Genomic DNA, 15,927 nt, shown 5'->3' with positions numbered 1-15,927 from the left:
CTGGTAACAGAACTGACAGAGGGAATTCCATAAAAGGATCAGACAAAACGCAGGCACACTCAGCCTACTCACACATCACTGTTCAATAATAGGCAATAAATAAATAAATAAAACCAAATGCCCATATCCAGAAGACAGTGAGCCTAACTAAGGAGCATGTTGGTGTCAAAGCACACATTTTTTTTTCATTTTTTCGTTTAACTCTACCTTATGTGTTAGAATACATTTGAGTATTTTAAAAATATAAAAGTTCAAACAAAGCTGCATGATTTTAATATATTTACAAATAATTTTTTTCTCTTCTAGACACTTCAAGACCAATCACTGGAAGAAAACCTGCGTTTAGCCAAAAAGTATCAAGCCATACAAATGCTATTCTTAAAGGAAAAAGATGTGTACCTCAGTGGATTTGACAGACTGCTATCACTCAATGCTTCACTTTGTGATAAGAAAAAGGTACTGACTTTTTATATTACAAATAATATATCTTATATGTAACCTCCAAAAACTAAATATTCTCAGTTTTGCAGTCTGACATAGGAGGCTAGTCATTATACCAACAAATGGCATAGTTTCTTTTGCTTAAGCTTTATTGCATATTTATGCAATATTATATACGTATGTGATATTTCATAATTAAGTAATATTGATGTTAGGAATCGAAGATGTTTAAGATATAAAATTCCTAGTTTCTAATCCTCTTGCCAATATCTATTTGGACTTAGTTATTACAATCATAAATCATAATTATTTTCTTAATTTGTAGATGTATTCATGGTATTATATACTTATGGTTTAATTATAACTGTACGTGACTTTGTATGATTTGTCTCTAAATCTTCTTTTTGCTGTATATGCCCCAAATTTTGATTTTTTATTTTCTGGCTCAGTGTGAAGATACTTTAGACATTTGCCATTATAGCTGGTTCTCTCTCATTACTGGAAATGACAGAAAATTCCACTTATATTTTTAGGGGCTTCTGCTGTGGTAAAAGCAGAAAAGTAAAAATACATAAGTCATAAAGAAGATAGATTAAAAAAGGGGAAGCTGTATTATAGGAGAGTCACAATAAAGCCACTTTGCATATTAGATAAAGCATTTGACATTTTCCCTTCTAAACTTTGATCTCAGGATTGAATTTTCAAAAGTTAAACAAACGGTTATTATTTAACAAACTACCTAGACTTAAGGACCACAGTTAATGAGTCTTTTCTGCTACTGGCATTAACCATATGGCTATGCTACAAGTTGTGATGTAAAACTCCAGTTCTATGCTCAGCTGTCTTACAGAGTGTTTGGGGAGGCAGAAGGCTAGAGCTGGAGTAAAAGTCTCATCAGGCAGTATTGAAAGGATCCCTTGTAGGTTATTTACCCTTTTGAATCTCACCTTTCTCATCTATAAATTAAAATACACCTAACAAGGTAATAGATTAGAGTTAAAGTAAAAGATAAATCACAATGAGTTATTCTTAAAACAAAAGGAAGATATGAACTATACTGTATTCATCCATGTGCTCCTTGTAAATGTTCCTGTTTCTCATACATTCAGTAGGATTAGTATTAAAGCTTCTGTATGTACTGAGACAAAGAAAGATCCTCTCTATAGGGGCCTCTTTAGAAGCATGTTCATTAGAAGTAGGCTCCTTAGAAAGGTGCTCTTTAAAAGTATGTTCAGTGGAAAGAAAGAGGTTGAAGGACATTTTAGACCTCTTTGGAGCAATGGTCTTTAGAAGGACATCTCTTGATTGTGCTATTTAGAATGATGCTTTGAAGAACATCTTTGACAGGACCTCTTTAGAAAGATTCTCTTTAGAAAAATATCTTTTTTATTATTATTAATTTATTCTTGTTACATCTCAATGGTTATCCCATCCCTTGTGTCCTCCCATTCTTCCCTCCCTCCCCTTTTCCCCTTATTCCCCTCCCCTATGACTGTTCCTGAGGGAGATTACCTCCCCCTGTATATGCTCATAGGGTATCAAGTCTCTTCTTGGTAACCTGCTGTCCTTCCTCTGAGTGCCACCAGGTCTCCCCCGCCAGGGGACATGGTCAAATGTGAGGCACCAGAGTACATGAGAAAGTCATATCCCACTCTCCACTCAAGTGTGAAGACTGTTCTGACCATTGGCTAGATCTGGGTAGGGGTTTAAAGTTTACCGCCTGTATTGTCCTTGGCTGGTGCCTTAGTTTGAGTGGAACCCCTGGAACACTCCTTCATTGCTGGTGGGAATGCAAACTACTACAGCCACTTTGGAAATCTATCTGGTGCTATCTCAGAAAACTGGGAATAGGGCTTCCTCAAGACCCAGCTATTCTACTCCTTGGAATATACCCAGAAGATGCTCCAGCACACAATAAGAAAATTTGCTCAACCATGTTCATAGCAGCCTTATTCATAATAGCCAGATCATGGAAACAGCCTAAGTAGAAGAATGGATAAAGAAACTGTGGTACATATACACTATGGAATATTATTCAGCTATTAAAAACAAGGAATTCCTGAAATTTGTGGATAAATGGATTGAGCTAGAAATGATCATAATGAGTGAGTTAACCCAGAAGCAAAAAGACTTAAATGGTATATACTCACTTATATCTGCATACTAGCCCAAGGGGCATGTCCCACGAAAGCTTTCACTTACCAGGAAACTGGGACAGAGGGGAGGACATCCTATTGGGACTCTAGATGAGAGAACATGGGAGAATGGCAAAGTAGAAGGATCCAGAGGGTCCTAGAAACCTACAAGTAGAACATTATGATAGAAGGATAGCTTTAGAATGATGAGTGAAGAACCTCTTTGGAAAGATTTCTTTAGAAGGATGCTGTTTTATCAACTAAAAAAATAACAAAGGGCTTTGCCATCTCTGCAATTAAATATACTTATGGTGAGTAAGGGCATAAAGAGTCATTCAACATCAATAATCATAAGTAAAATACAGAATTTAAAAAGTCATACAGATTCGGGAGTGGTGGCGCACGTCTATAAGCCCAGCACTCGGGAGGCAGAGGCAGGTGCATCACTATGAGTTTGAGGCCAGCCTGGTCTACAAAGCAGGTCCAGGACAGCCAGGGCTACGCAGAGAAACCCTGTCTTGAAAAAAAAAAAAAGTCAAACAGACAAAAAGTAAATTCCTACTCCTGTAACTCCTCCTATGTCATCCTACTCACCTTTTCTTTGGTTTTTCCCTTATTTTTATCCTTTTCCTCACCGTTTATTTCCCTTTTTTCCCCTTTTTGTTAAAAATGAATTTTTCTCTCATATAATACATCCTGACCGCAGTTTCCTCCCTTCACTCCTGCCAGCTCCTTACCACCTCCTCTCCCCCGAGATCCTCTCCCCTTCTGTTTCCTCCTCAGAACAGAACAGACCTCCAAGAGACAACAGCCAAACAATACAAAACACAATACATCAAGACAAGGTGAAATCCCTCAAATTGAGGGCTTGAGGCAATCCTCAAGGAGGTAGAGTCCTAAGACAAAAGACCAGAGACACGTCTGCTCCCACTGTTAGAAGACCCACAAAACACCAAACAGTCATAACATATATGCAGAGGACCTGCTGCTAATCCTGCAGGCCCTATGTTGGCCACTTCCGTCTCTGGGAGCCCTGGGAGCCCTGTTTAGTTGTTTCAGTGAGCTGGTGGTCGGTCCTGGGTGCTGTAAGAAAGTACTCTGAGCAAGCCATGATGATAAAGCCAGAAACTAATACTCTTCCATGGCCTCTGCCTCAGTTCCTGCCTCCAGCTTCCTGCCTTGTTTGAGCTCTTGCCCTGATTCCCCAGGTGGAGGATCTTAACTCAAAGGTGAAGTGAGCCCTTTTCTTCCCATGTTGCTTTTGCTCATGTTGTTTTATCACATCAACAGAACCCCTAACTAAGACAAGTAGCATCCTGTTACCATAGTGAGAACATTCTTTTCATCCCTTCGATTGAATTAAAGCAACTCTTGGTACAGGACACAAGGAGCCAGACTTTGATTGAAACAGGCAGGCAGGGCCACTGCTAGGCACTGACTTCCATTTGTGATCCTTCAAACGGATCACTTTCAGCACACCTGTTTCCGGAAACTTTCAAGATTTATTTGTACTTTCAGCCATTTTTCATTCCCATCCTTCAGCAATGGAGGTCGTTAAGTGCAGGCTGCCCTTGTCAGTGTCATGTAGGATCAATTTGCTGCGATGGACAGAGAGGCCGTATTGACGCTGTTAACCTGTCAGTGAGAAATCGTATGTCATTAGCGCCTAATGCACCACTCACAGGATGGAGCCTGACCATCAGAAGCAAGACAATCCTTTAATACTTTAGCCCATTTCTTTGATATCACAGCCTTTCCTATGTATTTGGAATTTAGTCCTCTACTCAGCCTAGTTTGGGGTACAGGAAAGCAACGGTTAACCATGTGAATTTTATATAACCTTTTCCTGTTTTCTTATGAATTTCCTTCCCTCTGAACCTAAATTGTTCTTGTCATGATAAACAATTATATTTTAATAATTATTATACTTAAGGGATACTATTTTCCCTACAAAGATTTCATATTTTTATACTTCTTTGTACTTGTAGACCAAACATAGCAAAGCCTGATGAAAGAGTAAATCAAATTAAAGATAATGTTCCCTTCCTTATCATAATTTTGCACAGAGACATTTCAAATGTTAGAACACTACAGCATTGCTCTCGATGGTGATATTATGTCTGTTTATTTGGATATGTTTCTTGATACCCCAGGGCTTTTCAAATTTTCAGTGATGGGTCTTTTCCCCTTTAAACCTCAGAAAGAGGCAAAAGCAATTATGCAAAATTCTTATTTGCCCCATTCATGGGTAACGATAGAATCGAATCCAATATAAAACTTCTCAGATGTCAAAATTAAAGCTAAAACTAGAAATAAATGAAGAAAAATAAAACTGAAAAGCGGGTTTTGTTTCTATGTGAATCAGTATATTTCCATCACCTTCTTAGGTAGATTTCAAGTACATTTTTGTATTTTCTCTTTAAATCTGCATTAATATTTCCAGGAAACTATATGCCTTTGTTACAAGTGGCATCTGTATTTCTTTAGCCAACAAAGAAAGGTAAGTTAAGCTGTTGTGCAAACAGTGGTAAGATCTGATGGCTGACAACAAAATTGCTTCCAAAACCTGTTTTAAAAGTATTTTTAATTTGGTCAGAAGCCATTCATAAAGTGTAACCCCTTCCCACAGAAAATCTTAGTGTTTGTAAAAGAAGAAAATAATGAAGAGTATGTCTGGGAAGCATCCCCATGTATTGGTGCATGTACATACACTTATACCTGTGTGTGCACGTGTTTGCATGTATGCATGTGTGTATATGTGTGTGTACACACACGCATGCATGTGTGCCTGTGCTTGTGGTGGTGAAACTATGTACTATGAATTTGGCAACTGTTATCTTTTTGATGCTCTCCCATCCTAGATCCTTTCCTGTTACCATTGTCATCATGTCCCACGTGAGACACAGAAGTGGGCCTGTGTCTCTACTAAGGTCACCAGTGCAGAGGGAGATGGACTGAAACACAGCTGAGTCTGTGTGCCATCCACCCTTACTTCACAACCGTAGAATAGCGATGCCATTGACATCTCATCCTGAACCATACAAAAGTCACATGGCTGTAGTGTGCAGCTGAGATGAAAGTTGTATTGGTCCTAGTTCTCTGTGACTTTGTCTGTTTGGTCTTTCCCTTGCCTATGGTCTTTTTTAGGACAGAGAACCACCCATTTCATTAGAAGTGATTCAGTGTCCGTAGGATGAGAATCAGCATCATAATTATAATTTTTAATCTTATCAACTAGAAACATTCTTAAGTAAATCCTCTCCCCTTACAAAATAATTTTGCAGATGAGTCATCGTGCAAGGGGCTGGGGCCTCCAAGACTTAATAGGTGTGCAGATAAGAGTTTAGGACACAGTGGTGACTTAGGTTTGAGTGTTGTATCCAGTAGACTGTGGTTAACAATATGCTGGGATTGTGTTTGTTTGTTTGTTTGTTTAATGAGCATTGTTATTCTGGCAGTTTTTACATGAGAGCATCCCTTTTAAGTAATGTGGTCACAAGGGAACTGATTCTGAGATCAGTGGAAATGGTCTCTGAGGGACAGAATACAAACAGCATTCGTTTATTCATTGAATTACTCAAAAAAAATTATCACTCAACCAGCATCCAACAAGGAGATGTTAGGTGGCCCAGAACAGCCCACCTCATCCCTGCTCTGAGATTAGAGCCATGCTGACTCCCTGTCAGGTGCAACAGAAATTCCGGGTTTTTTTTTTTTTTTTTTTCATCTGCCTCTCTTACTCCCTCCAAGGGAAAATACACACATTTTTGCTATTCAGTCTACATTGTCATATTTCATTAGGTAGCTTTCCATCTCTAATTCTAGGTAACATTGCATCAACTATAGATTGCTCCACTTTCCTCTGTCTTTTATCAACCATCAGATATGGCTCAGTGTAGCCCTCCCTGTGGTTGTTAAAAGTTGCTTTGCTAGGTGTTTGTTTCACTACAGATGGAGACACATTCCTTCTGAAGGAAAACTGCAACTCTTTATATAGTTTTTGCTTAAAACAGCCAACCAAAGACCCTTACAGGGTCTCGTTCTGTTTCTCAGAACACAAGCATATGCACACATGCACACACACACACACCCCCACACACACACTCACATACACACCACTTTGAGATCTGTCTTTGAACACATGCTCACATATTTGTTCCTCTAGAGTTTGCATTCTTCAAGAATCATCAATTACATCCCTACTGTTTGCCGTCTATCTGAAGAGCTCCGCCCAGGTCGCAGCTTGCAATGACTGAGGCAGGTGGTAGCCAGGTGGCCCTCTGCTTATTACACCCACAACTCTTTTCCATTGTCCAAACCTCACGGGAGAAACATGGAGATCTCAGAGTCCACACTTGCATCAGTGGGAAGGGGTTAAACTTTATGACTGACTTCTGACAGAATCTAAGGTATGTTTACAGTTGCCCTTATGATCATCTCTCTTCAAAACTATAGAGCCACATCTCACAAACAAATGTTCGCATGCTAAATATTTTTAGTCTGTCATTTTTCCTACAGAGTTTAACATCACAAATATTTAGCTATATGTAAACAGAGAAAGATACTCAAAACTGGTATTGATGCCACTATTTGAGTTCAGACATAAGTAATCCATACCAAGTTAATGAAATTATTATGAAAAGGAACCTGATTACCTTGTGTAAAGAAAAATTGGTGGAAACCCAAAGTACTGGAAAATTGTCACTTGTAACATCCACCCTGGCTTCAAAACAATGGGTGAGTTCCATCAACACAAACATCTATCATTTGCTATAAACAATGTAGTTATGAAGCCATTTAGCCAAAGTTCTGTCTCTTCTGGCAAGGAGATCTAAATTCACTTTCAGTTAGCTTATTCTGTCTGCATATTCACATATTATTTCAAATGCAAGCACATCCAGTGCACAGTACACCAGACCACCCCAGGATAGTTATTTAAAATTCTTACCTCACAAGCAGCCCTAATAATACAACCCCACAATAGCTTCAATTTTACCCCACTGAGTAAGATTTTAACCCAGCTCAGAATTACAAGAAAAATTTATTTTACATAAATAGTGGCAAAGTTAGTTACTGATGGTCCATGATTTTCTGTATAATCATCTCTCAGTAAAGAAAAAGATACTTGTTTTTTTGTTTTTGAGGTCTGAGTCTCATTTGATGAGCACTAACTAAAAATGCTTTTTTTTCTGTTGGTTTTAAGTGTATTTAGTATATGTTAGACGTAGATAAGATGGTTACAAAACCAAACAGTGTAGCTTTAACATTTGAATGTGTTGATGGGTAGGATAAAATATTATATGCAGAAATATTAGAAATGTTTTTCTTTTTCAGCTGAAGGATTTCTGTCACAGCTTTCCTATCAGAGGTATCTTGAATATGAAACATATTATTTCTAAAATCCTTTTCTATCCCTTTGGAGTAAACACTTATTGAAAGATAAATGACAGATGGGTAGAAAGATAATAGACGAAAGACAGATGAATGGACAATGATAGGTAGGAAGATGATAGATAGATAGATAGATAGATAGATAGATAGATAGATAGATAGATAGATAGATAGCAGATAGATAGATATAGAGATTAGATAGAGAGAGAGAGAGAGATAGATGATACATAGCTGATAGACAGATGATATGTAATCAGGTACAATGACAACCCTTGCCTAATGCTTTATTTGAATAAATGAAATGTAGTAATACAGTGAATACAGCATTTAGAGTTTTTAAATTTGATCAGATAAAAATTACCATTATACTATTTTATTTAATCCTGAATTATATTATTTTTAACAGGCTATACACAATATCCTCAAAGATTACTGGGGAAAGTAAAACAAAGCCAGTGTTTGCATGGTGTACACAGAAAGAGGGGAGAACTGTTATCTATAAAAGCAGCAAAGAATTTGGCTTGCTTGACTCTTTGTATGAAGCATGCAACAGCAGTCTTTTGATTCTAATATGAAACTGTAGTAAGGATCATTGCACTAATGCATGAGGATTTGTGATAATGTTGCTGAAATTTTACTGTCAAAACTGAAGTGCAGTGTAATGACTTTCGTTCTCATGATTTCTAATAACCATCCAGCATGGATTGACCCTACATATGTTTGATGCAATAATGTGTCAGTAACTCAGAAAGCAAAACAAAAAGGAAATAAAAACAGTCCGCAGGATGATATGAGTGGCTTTATGGTATGTGCTATTATTAATATTGTTAAAACAGTTATAGCATAGCATAAATATGACATAAGCCACAGGCTCACATGGAAATTAAAACAAAAAATGTAGGTATCATATGACAGAGTTGATTAAATAAATCCATAAATTCTTTCCTGAGTTCTCCCCGATGATCTTACACCATTCTCTGTCTCCTTGCTGCTGTCTCCTGCTAGAACTCTCGGTCAAATTTTTCCTTCTACTCCCTGCAATGTTTCTATCCTCTCCCTTTGGTGAAATATTTCCTTTTTTCTTCCTACATTTGTAGCTCTCTCTCTTTATTGTTATATATTTTCGTTTCATGTCTGTCCATTGCAACAAAGGTGAGAAAATAACTAGAAGTAGCTAATACCAGCTGCCATCCTGTGTAGTGGTCACCATGCTAAGCAGGACACAGAGCACAGCATGCACTGTATCATAAACGCTTTGTTAATTACAAATAGGATTATCACCCTTATTATCTTAAATCACTCTTATTCTCCTAATTCACTAGAAAATCTATGAAATATCTGGGGATGTTTACTTTTTCCTCTTTTTTAATATAGGAGTCTGCATTATATACTTTACTCACACTCATAGCTGTGACAAAAAACATGACAAAGGCGCCCTAAGAAAGCAACTGGTTTATGGTACCTCCAACTTGAGGTCCACTGCATCATAACAGGGAACCCATGAGCTCAAAGGTTCAAAGCACCTGGTCACATTGTGTCTACAGTCAGAAAGCAGAGAGGACAAATGCTTCATCTTACTGAATTCAGGACCCCAGCTCCGAGACTGCTGCCTCTATAGTGACGATGGCCCTTCCCAACCCTATTCAATTAACCTAGCACCTCTTGCACTGGCATGCCCAGACGTTAGTTTCCACTGTGAGTCTAAACCCTTTGAAGCTGATGATCAGCAGGCACCATCATTAGTATTATCTGTATTAGTTTGCTAGAGCTGTAGCAACAAATAGCCCCAAGACTAAGCATTTTAAACAACAGAAAGTTACTGTGTCACTGTGTCAGAAGTCAAACATCTGAAGTTAGGGTGTCATCAGGGTTGACTCTTTCTAAATGTTCTAGTCAGTTCTTGTCGATTTTGAGGGACAAATTAATCCACTTCAAGTAAAGTTGTTTCTTATTTGATTAAAAAAAATGAATAAACATTAAAATCCAGAAATGCAAAACACAGGAAAACAATTTTTATGACTTCAAATGTCCCAGACATACAAATTTTGTCTCTTTTTTTCATTGTGTGTGTGTGTGTGTGCGTGTGTGTGTGTGTGTGTGTGTGTGTGTGTGTGTGTGTTTGTGTGTGTGTGTGTGTCTGTACACCCAAAACTTGTGATAGTAGGTTTTCTTATTCTACCATGTGGATTCCAGGAATTCAACTCAGGTCATCAGAGGGAGTAGGGTCACCAGACCCAGACATTTTCTATTCAAATAAGAACATCCATTATCTTGGGTTAGACCTTATGCCAATAGCCCCATTTTCTAAGACTTTTAAACTTCTACAAAGACACTTTCTCAAAATCGAGAGGCATTCTGAGGTACTGGCGCGATGCTGAAATATAGGAACGTAAAGTAGAGCCCGACAAAACTTAGCCCACAGCAGGCACCTGTTGGGCCTTTACACCCTTTTTCTGCTTGCAAATGGGAGACAGGACTGGGGTGCAAGCCCAGCCCTTTGGATGGACTCCAGCCCTATTCTTTCACAGGTTCTCTTAAATTCCTTTCCTCTGTACCACCCAGCCAATTACCTATGTAGGATTTATTATTGTCTCTCTATAAATGCAAAATTATTTCAATTATAAAGACTGTTATTTCTATGATTTCAAGCATGGTTATGATTAAGCAATTAGGCTCACATGATAAAATCATTTCTAAGGTGGAGCTGTTACAGTAAATAGGAAGTGATTCTAATCAACGTTCAGAAGTCCAAGCAGAAGACACTTTTTTTTTTTTCACCAAAGAAGCTTACAATTCCTCAGACCACAGGAGAATTTTTCAAAGGAGATTACTTAGTCCCACAAAGATTGCTACAGAGGATAAAGATTTAAGGTATGCATCATTAAAAGAACAGGGAAGAGACAGAAAGGGGGAGAGAGGACAGTCCCACACAACAAAAAGCCATGCTTCCACAGGAATGTGATGATGAGGATGCTGAGCTCGGGCTTCTAGGAATGAAGCAGGTTGTCCGTGGTGAGTTGTCATGAGTGTACACACACACACACACACACACACACACACACACACACACACACACACACACACAGTAGATGACTTGTGGATCAAAGGTTCCTGGGAGGGATGGTACTTAGTTTAATAATCAGTGTTGACTGTGTAGGCTGCTGACAAATATTCCACATGCATAAGATCTCTGCAGAGCATGGAGGCATTTGGGAAAAACAATGGAAAAACATAGTTGCACTGATTTTAAAGTAAAGCCTTCCTTGCTAACCTATCACTAAAATATGGCACGAAGGCAACCACTTCTCCAAATTCCTTCTCTACTAGACTATGCTGGTTACAACACAAAATGCTCTTTCTTGCCAGAGATAAGGCTCCTTTTTCAGAATTTATTCTTATTGTTATTTAAATGGTTTTAGTTGAAACAGACCCAAGTGATACCCCTGTCCTTTTCTTCCCTCCAGCCTTTCCTAGCTGCTCTCTGTGGAATCCCTCCCACGACTCTCTCTCAGGTTCATAGCCTCTTTTTCTCTGATTATGTTTGTCCCATGTGTGTGTGTGAGTGTGTGTGTGTGTGTGTGTGTGTGTTTGTGTGCACATTCTTGTTTATCAGCCATTTCCAGGAGCAACTGTTCCACAGCAAACTTCTTGGTATTCTGGATCTCACAGTCTTTCCATCCACTCCTCCGTGGTGTTCCCTAAGCAGTAGACATAGAGTTGTCTATGTTGTAGATACATTTGTTATGCCTGGGATCCCCAGGGTCCATTATTGTTCTATCCAATGTCCAGTTGTAATTTTCCATGATAATATCCACTTGATTTAAAAACAAGCTTCTTTGACGAGGGATGGTAGCTACACTCATCTGTGGGTGTAAGGTGTCTACCCAGATGGAGCAACCCTTGACATGTACCTGAAGAACTTGACATCCTACTCCACTGATAGTTGAGCCCCTTTCACAATAGCCAGGAAATAGAACAACCTAAATGTCTTTTGACAGATGAATGAATAATGAAAATGTGGTGTGTATGTGCAATGGAATACTATTCAGCAGTAAAGAAAAATGAAATTTTCAAGTAAGCAGACCTAAAGAATATTATATTGAGTGAGGTAACCCAGAACCAGAAAGAAAAATGACACATGTTCCCTCTGATCTGTAGCTCCTATTTCCAAATCCTCAAGTGTGACTATGCAATATGCAGTAACCACAGAAACAATGAAAGTATAAAGGGACCATGAGGTAGAATAGGGGTGTTAGAAGAGACTAAATGGATATTGGTGATACTAAGTGGAAAATGGAATAATAGAGAGAGAGCTCCGACTGTGGAGAAGAGACAGAGGTCAAAAGGGACAAAGGACAAGGGACAAATAACACCCAGGTTGTTTTATAAATACTCGAGGAATCATATTATTTTATACTTACCTGAAATTATATATAACACATGTAAGTATGCACGCATGCACACACACACACATAATATCTAAAAGGAAGCCAAGCCATGTGGGCTGACAATACCCCCCACAAGAACTGTTTACTAACAAAAGTCCAAGTAACAGACCCAAAAGACCTCCCTTTGAAGGTTTGCCAGAGTAAATGACTCCTCCAACAATATAGATTGTGGATGTACCCTTGGCTGCTCTCAGAGGTTGAAGGAGAGCTCCTAGTGAAGGTAGTATACTCTTAAAGCACACTACGCTGATGGCTAAAGCTGGTTCCGACCTGAAAGCCTCTTTCTGAGGTCTAGCTTCCATGGTTCTAGAAAATGCTATGCAAGCTGCTGAGGGAGGGAAGCAATTAAGTCGTCCTACCTAGCTGTACTGCCTACGAACCGCAATTACAAGCATGGCAAGATATGAAAAAGGTGCAAGAAATGGAGCTTATGTACCTACGTACACTGAGCATATGGCCTTTTTAATTTCAGTTGCTGCCCAAACGGTTCAGTATAACATCAATTTTCAGGGCGTTTACATAGATTAGATATAATAAAGTGAAGACTTTGCATAGATTTTTATGCAACTTTAAATAAGGAACTTCAGCATTCACAGGTTTTGGTATCCATGAGACGTGAGTTACTACAGCTAACCTTACAGAAGTCAGGGGTGCTGCAAAGTCAATGGGCTGAACATGTGTGGTTTGTGTACAGCTGGCTGGCTGGCTGGCTGGTTGGATGGATGGATGGATGGATGGATGGTTGCTTGGTTGGTGGATGGATGGGTGAGTGGGTTGGTTGGTTGGTTAGTCAGTTGATTGGTTGGTTGGTGGTAAGTTGATTAGTTGGTTTGGAGACAGGTTTTAGAGTGTAACCCATGCTGACCTGAAAGTCTAGTTCTCCTTCTTCCAGCTTCCTGTTTTTGGGATTGCAGGCATGCACCAGAATACTTAGTAATTTGTTTCTGGTGTACGCAGATTATAGCTAAAGGGGGAAAACCACAGATAGTGGTAATTCACCACCATATTCAGAACTGAACTACACTTCCTGGCATAGCCACATGGCTGTGTATTCCATCTCCTCCCTTTTACATCCTTCGTCTTTGCCTCACTCTGTTTTAGCCATGAGACGTTCTTCGATGCTTGGCCTCGCTCATTTTTAATAAGGGGAGGTAAGTGGTCACATTATTCCAGGGGGATAATTCCCCCCACAGTTCTCCCTGTTGGCTTCTTAACATTTCACTGTAACTTTAAAGTTACTTCCTCAGAATAGCTCCCCAGAGACCCTTATACGAATCTTTCTCTTGTCTACACATTATCATGTCACTTGATTTGATTTTCTTTAATATGGAAACTTATATTTTAGCTTATTTTCATTTGTTCATGGTCTATTTCTGCCAACTAAATGTAAGTGCAATTGGAAGGGAAATGCTACTTAGTCATAACCATTACTCTAGTACCCAGAGAAGTGCCCGGCAAATATTTCTTGCAGTTACTATGTGATTGTTCCCAGCAGGACATCTAACAAAATGAACATGCCTACTCACTGAGACAGCATTTGCACGTCTAGGAATTTGTAAGTCTGGAAAAGTCTACAAGGTGTAGGATATAATTATGTTGGTTATAATATTGTTTATAAAGAAGGAAAGGTCAGCAAATTTGATATATTTTATTTGGAATTGTATAAACACAATAGAAGTGTCATATAGTGGAGTATTATATACCCTTTACAAGGACTGGTACATATGATTCCTACCTTGTGACCTCATATGCATTATCTTTGAATCACGATTATTTCTTCCCACTTGTCCGTCTGTCTGTCTGTAAATCTAGATACTAGATGTTAGCAGTATTTTTTGGCTGAGAATAGGTATTCAAAATATTTCACTGAATTTTGAAGCTTTGTGGGACTAGCAAGGTGCAGAAAAAAATATGCAAAATTCGAAATATCCATAGCATCGATTTTAAATATAATCATCCTCATTTTCCATAGATATAAAGGAAACATATAGTTGTAATTACAGAATGTAAGCTTAGTCATCATTGTGGAGTCCTTTTTAAATGACACAGTTTGAGACAAGAGTGCTCTTTGTAGCAATTATTTTATCTTTATTTGAAGATAAGGTGTATCCACCATGTCACATTTAAAAATAAATCATTTTATCAGTTAGAACTTTGAATCAATGGTGAAGGAATCAACAAAACTTCACAATAGAGATTTCACAATTTAATGGCATACCCTTTTAATCCCAGAACTCAGGAGACAAAGGCAGATGGATCTCTGAGTTCAAGGCCAGGCTGGTCTACAGAGTTCTAGGACATCCAGTTTACAGAGTGAGTTCTAAGACAGCCAGGGCTACACATAGAAACCCCGTGTTGAAAACAAAACAAAACAACAACAACAAGCAAACAAACAAACAAAAATGATCTTCTGTTTTCTCTGAAGATGCCACAGAGAACATGTAAGAGTTAAGTGAACTTAGTTTTCTTTCAGTTACACAAAACAGGTTCAAGGTGGAATCCTGGCTCTATGTGACTCTTGATGAGTCCTCCGACGGCCTTCCCTCCAGTTCTAATTTCTCTCTAACTGTGGTGCAGCGATGTTAAATAATGTGGGATTAGCTAGCATAGTGACTGTTCCAGTCACTTCTTGATATCCACATGGGACTAATACCATTATCCACTGCACCATGGATTCCCAAATCTGCAGATGTTCAAATCCTCTATATAAAGTGCTCTTAAGTACTTTAAGTACCTGTGCTAGGTGTAATATAATGGGAATGCCATGTAAATTCTCATTAAAGATTTTATTTACAGAATGACAGATACAACAATAATCTGGATATGTTCAGTTGATGTGTGATTTTTTTCTGATGATTTTTAATTCACAGTTAGTTGAATCCACATAAATGGGGGTATAGAGGGCTGACTCTCTTTGCTATTATCTGTGACCACGATCAAAATGAAGCTTTTCACTTTACAAAGTGTATCTCTGTGGACATTCCCTTCAAGTTAATTTTTAGAGTCATATTTTATTTTAAAGTTTCAAGATATTATTTTTCATATTTCTTTTAAATTATTTATATTTTCTTGCTATTAAACCATGTCCTTAAAATGCTGCTAAATCACCTAATTACAAATGAATGCAGCTTTTGAAGTACACCAAAAGACCAAGCTGCTTCTAAAAGGATGCTATTTGAACTAGAAACAAACATCCTAACTAAGAGGAACTAAACAAGAAGAGAAGGATTTTTTTCCTCAAATCCTTGCAGCAGTCTTTTAGAGAACCCAGTGAATTGTTGGTAAGTTTTACAATATCATCACAATTTTGGTTATTATTTAATTCTGGCAGCTTTCCTGGAAGCCAAGGAGATAGCTCAGTTGACAAAATACTTGCCACACAAACATGAAGAGCTGGGTTCTGATCCTCAGCACCCATGTAAACACCAACTACAGGAGCACGCATCTGTGACCACAGCACTACAGATGGGAACTGCGACAAGTGGGTCGTAGGAGCTCACTGACTGGTCCTC

General features: G+C 38.5%; 1 protein-coding gene across 1 annotated transcript in view; it reads left to right on the top strand.

The window, feature by feature from the left end:
- Positions 1-15,927, top strand: part of Ccdc178 (coiled-coil domain containing 178) — a 293,005-nt gene that overhangs the window by 185,588 nt on the left and 91,490 nt on the right. Inside the window, exon 19 of the mRNA XM_051163972.1 lies at positions 307-456. Coding sequence (XP_051019929.1) covers positions 307-456 — 150 coding nt within the window. The remainder of the gene's footprint in view (positions 1-306; positions 457-15,927) is intronic.

The sequence above is a fragment of the Acomys russatus genome, chromosome 20, assembly GCF_903995435.1.
Source record: "Acomys russatus chromosome 20, mAcoRus1.1, whole genome shotgun sequence".
NCBI classification, from domain to species: domain Eukaryota; kingdom Metazoa; phylum Chordata; class Mammalia; order Rodentia; family Muridae; genus Acomys; species Acomys russatus.
This window is presented reverse-complemented; position numbering and strand designations above follow the sequence as displayed.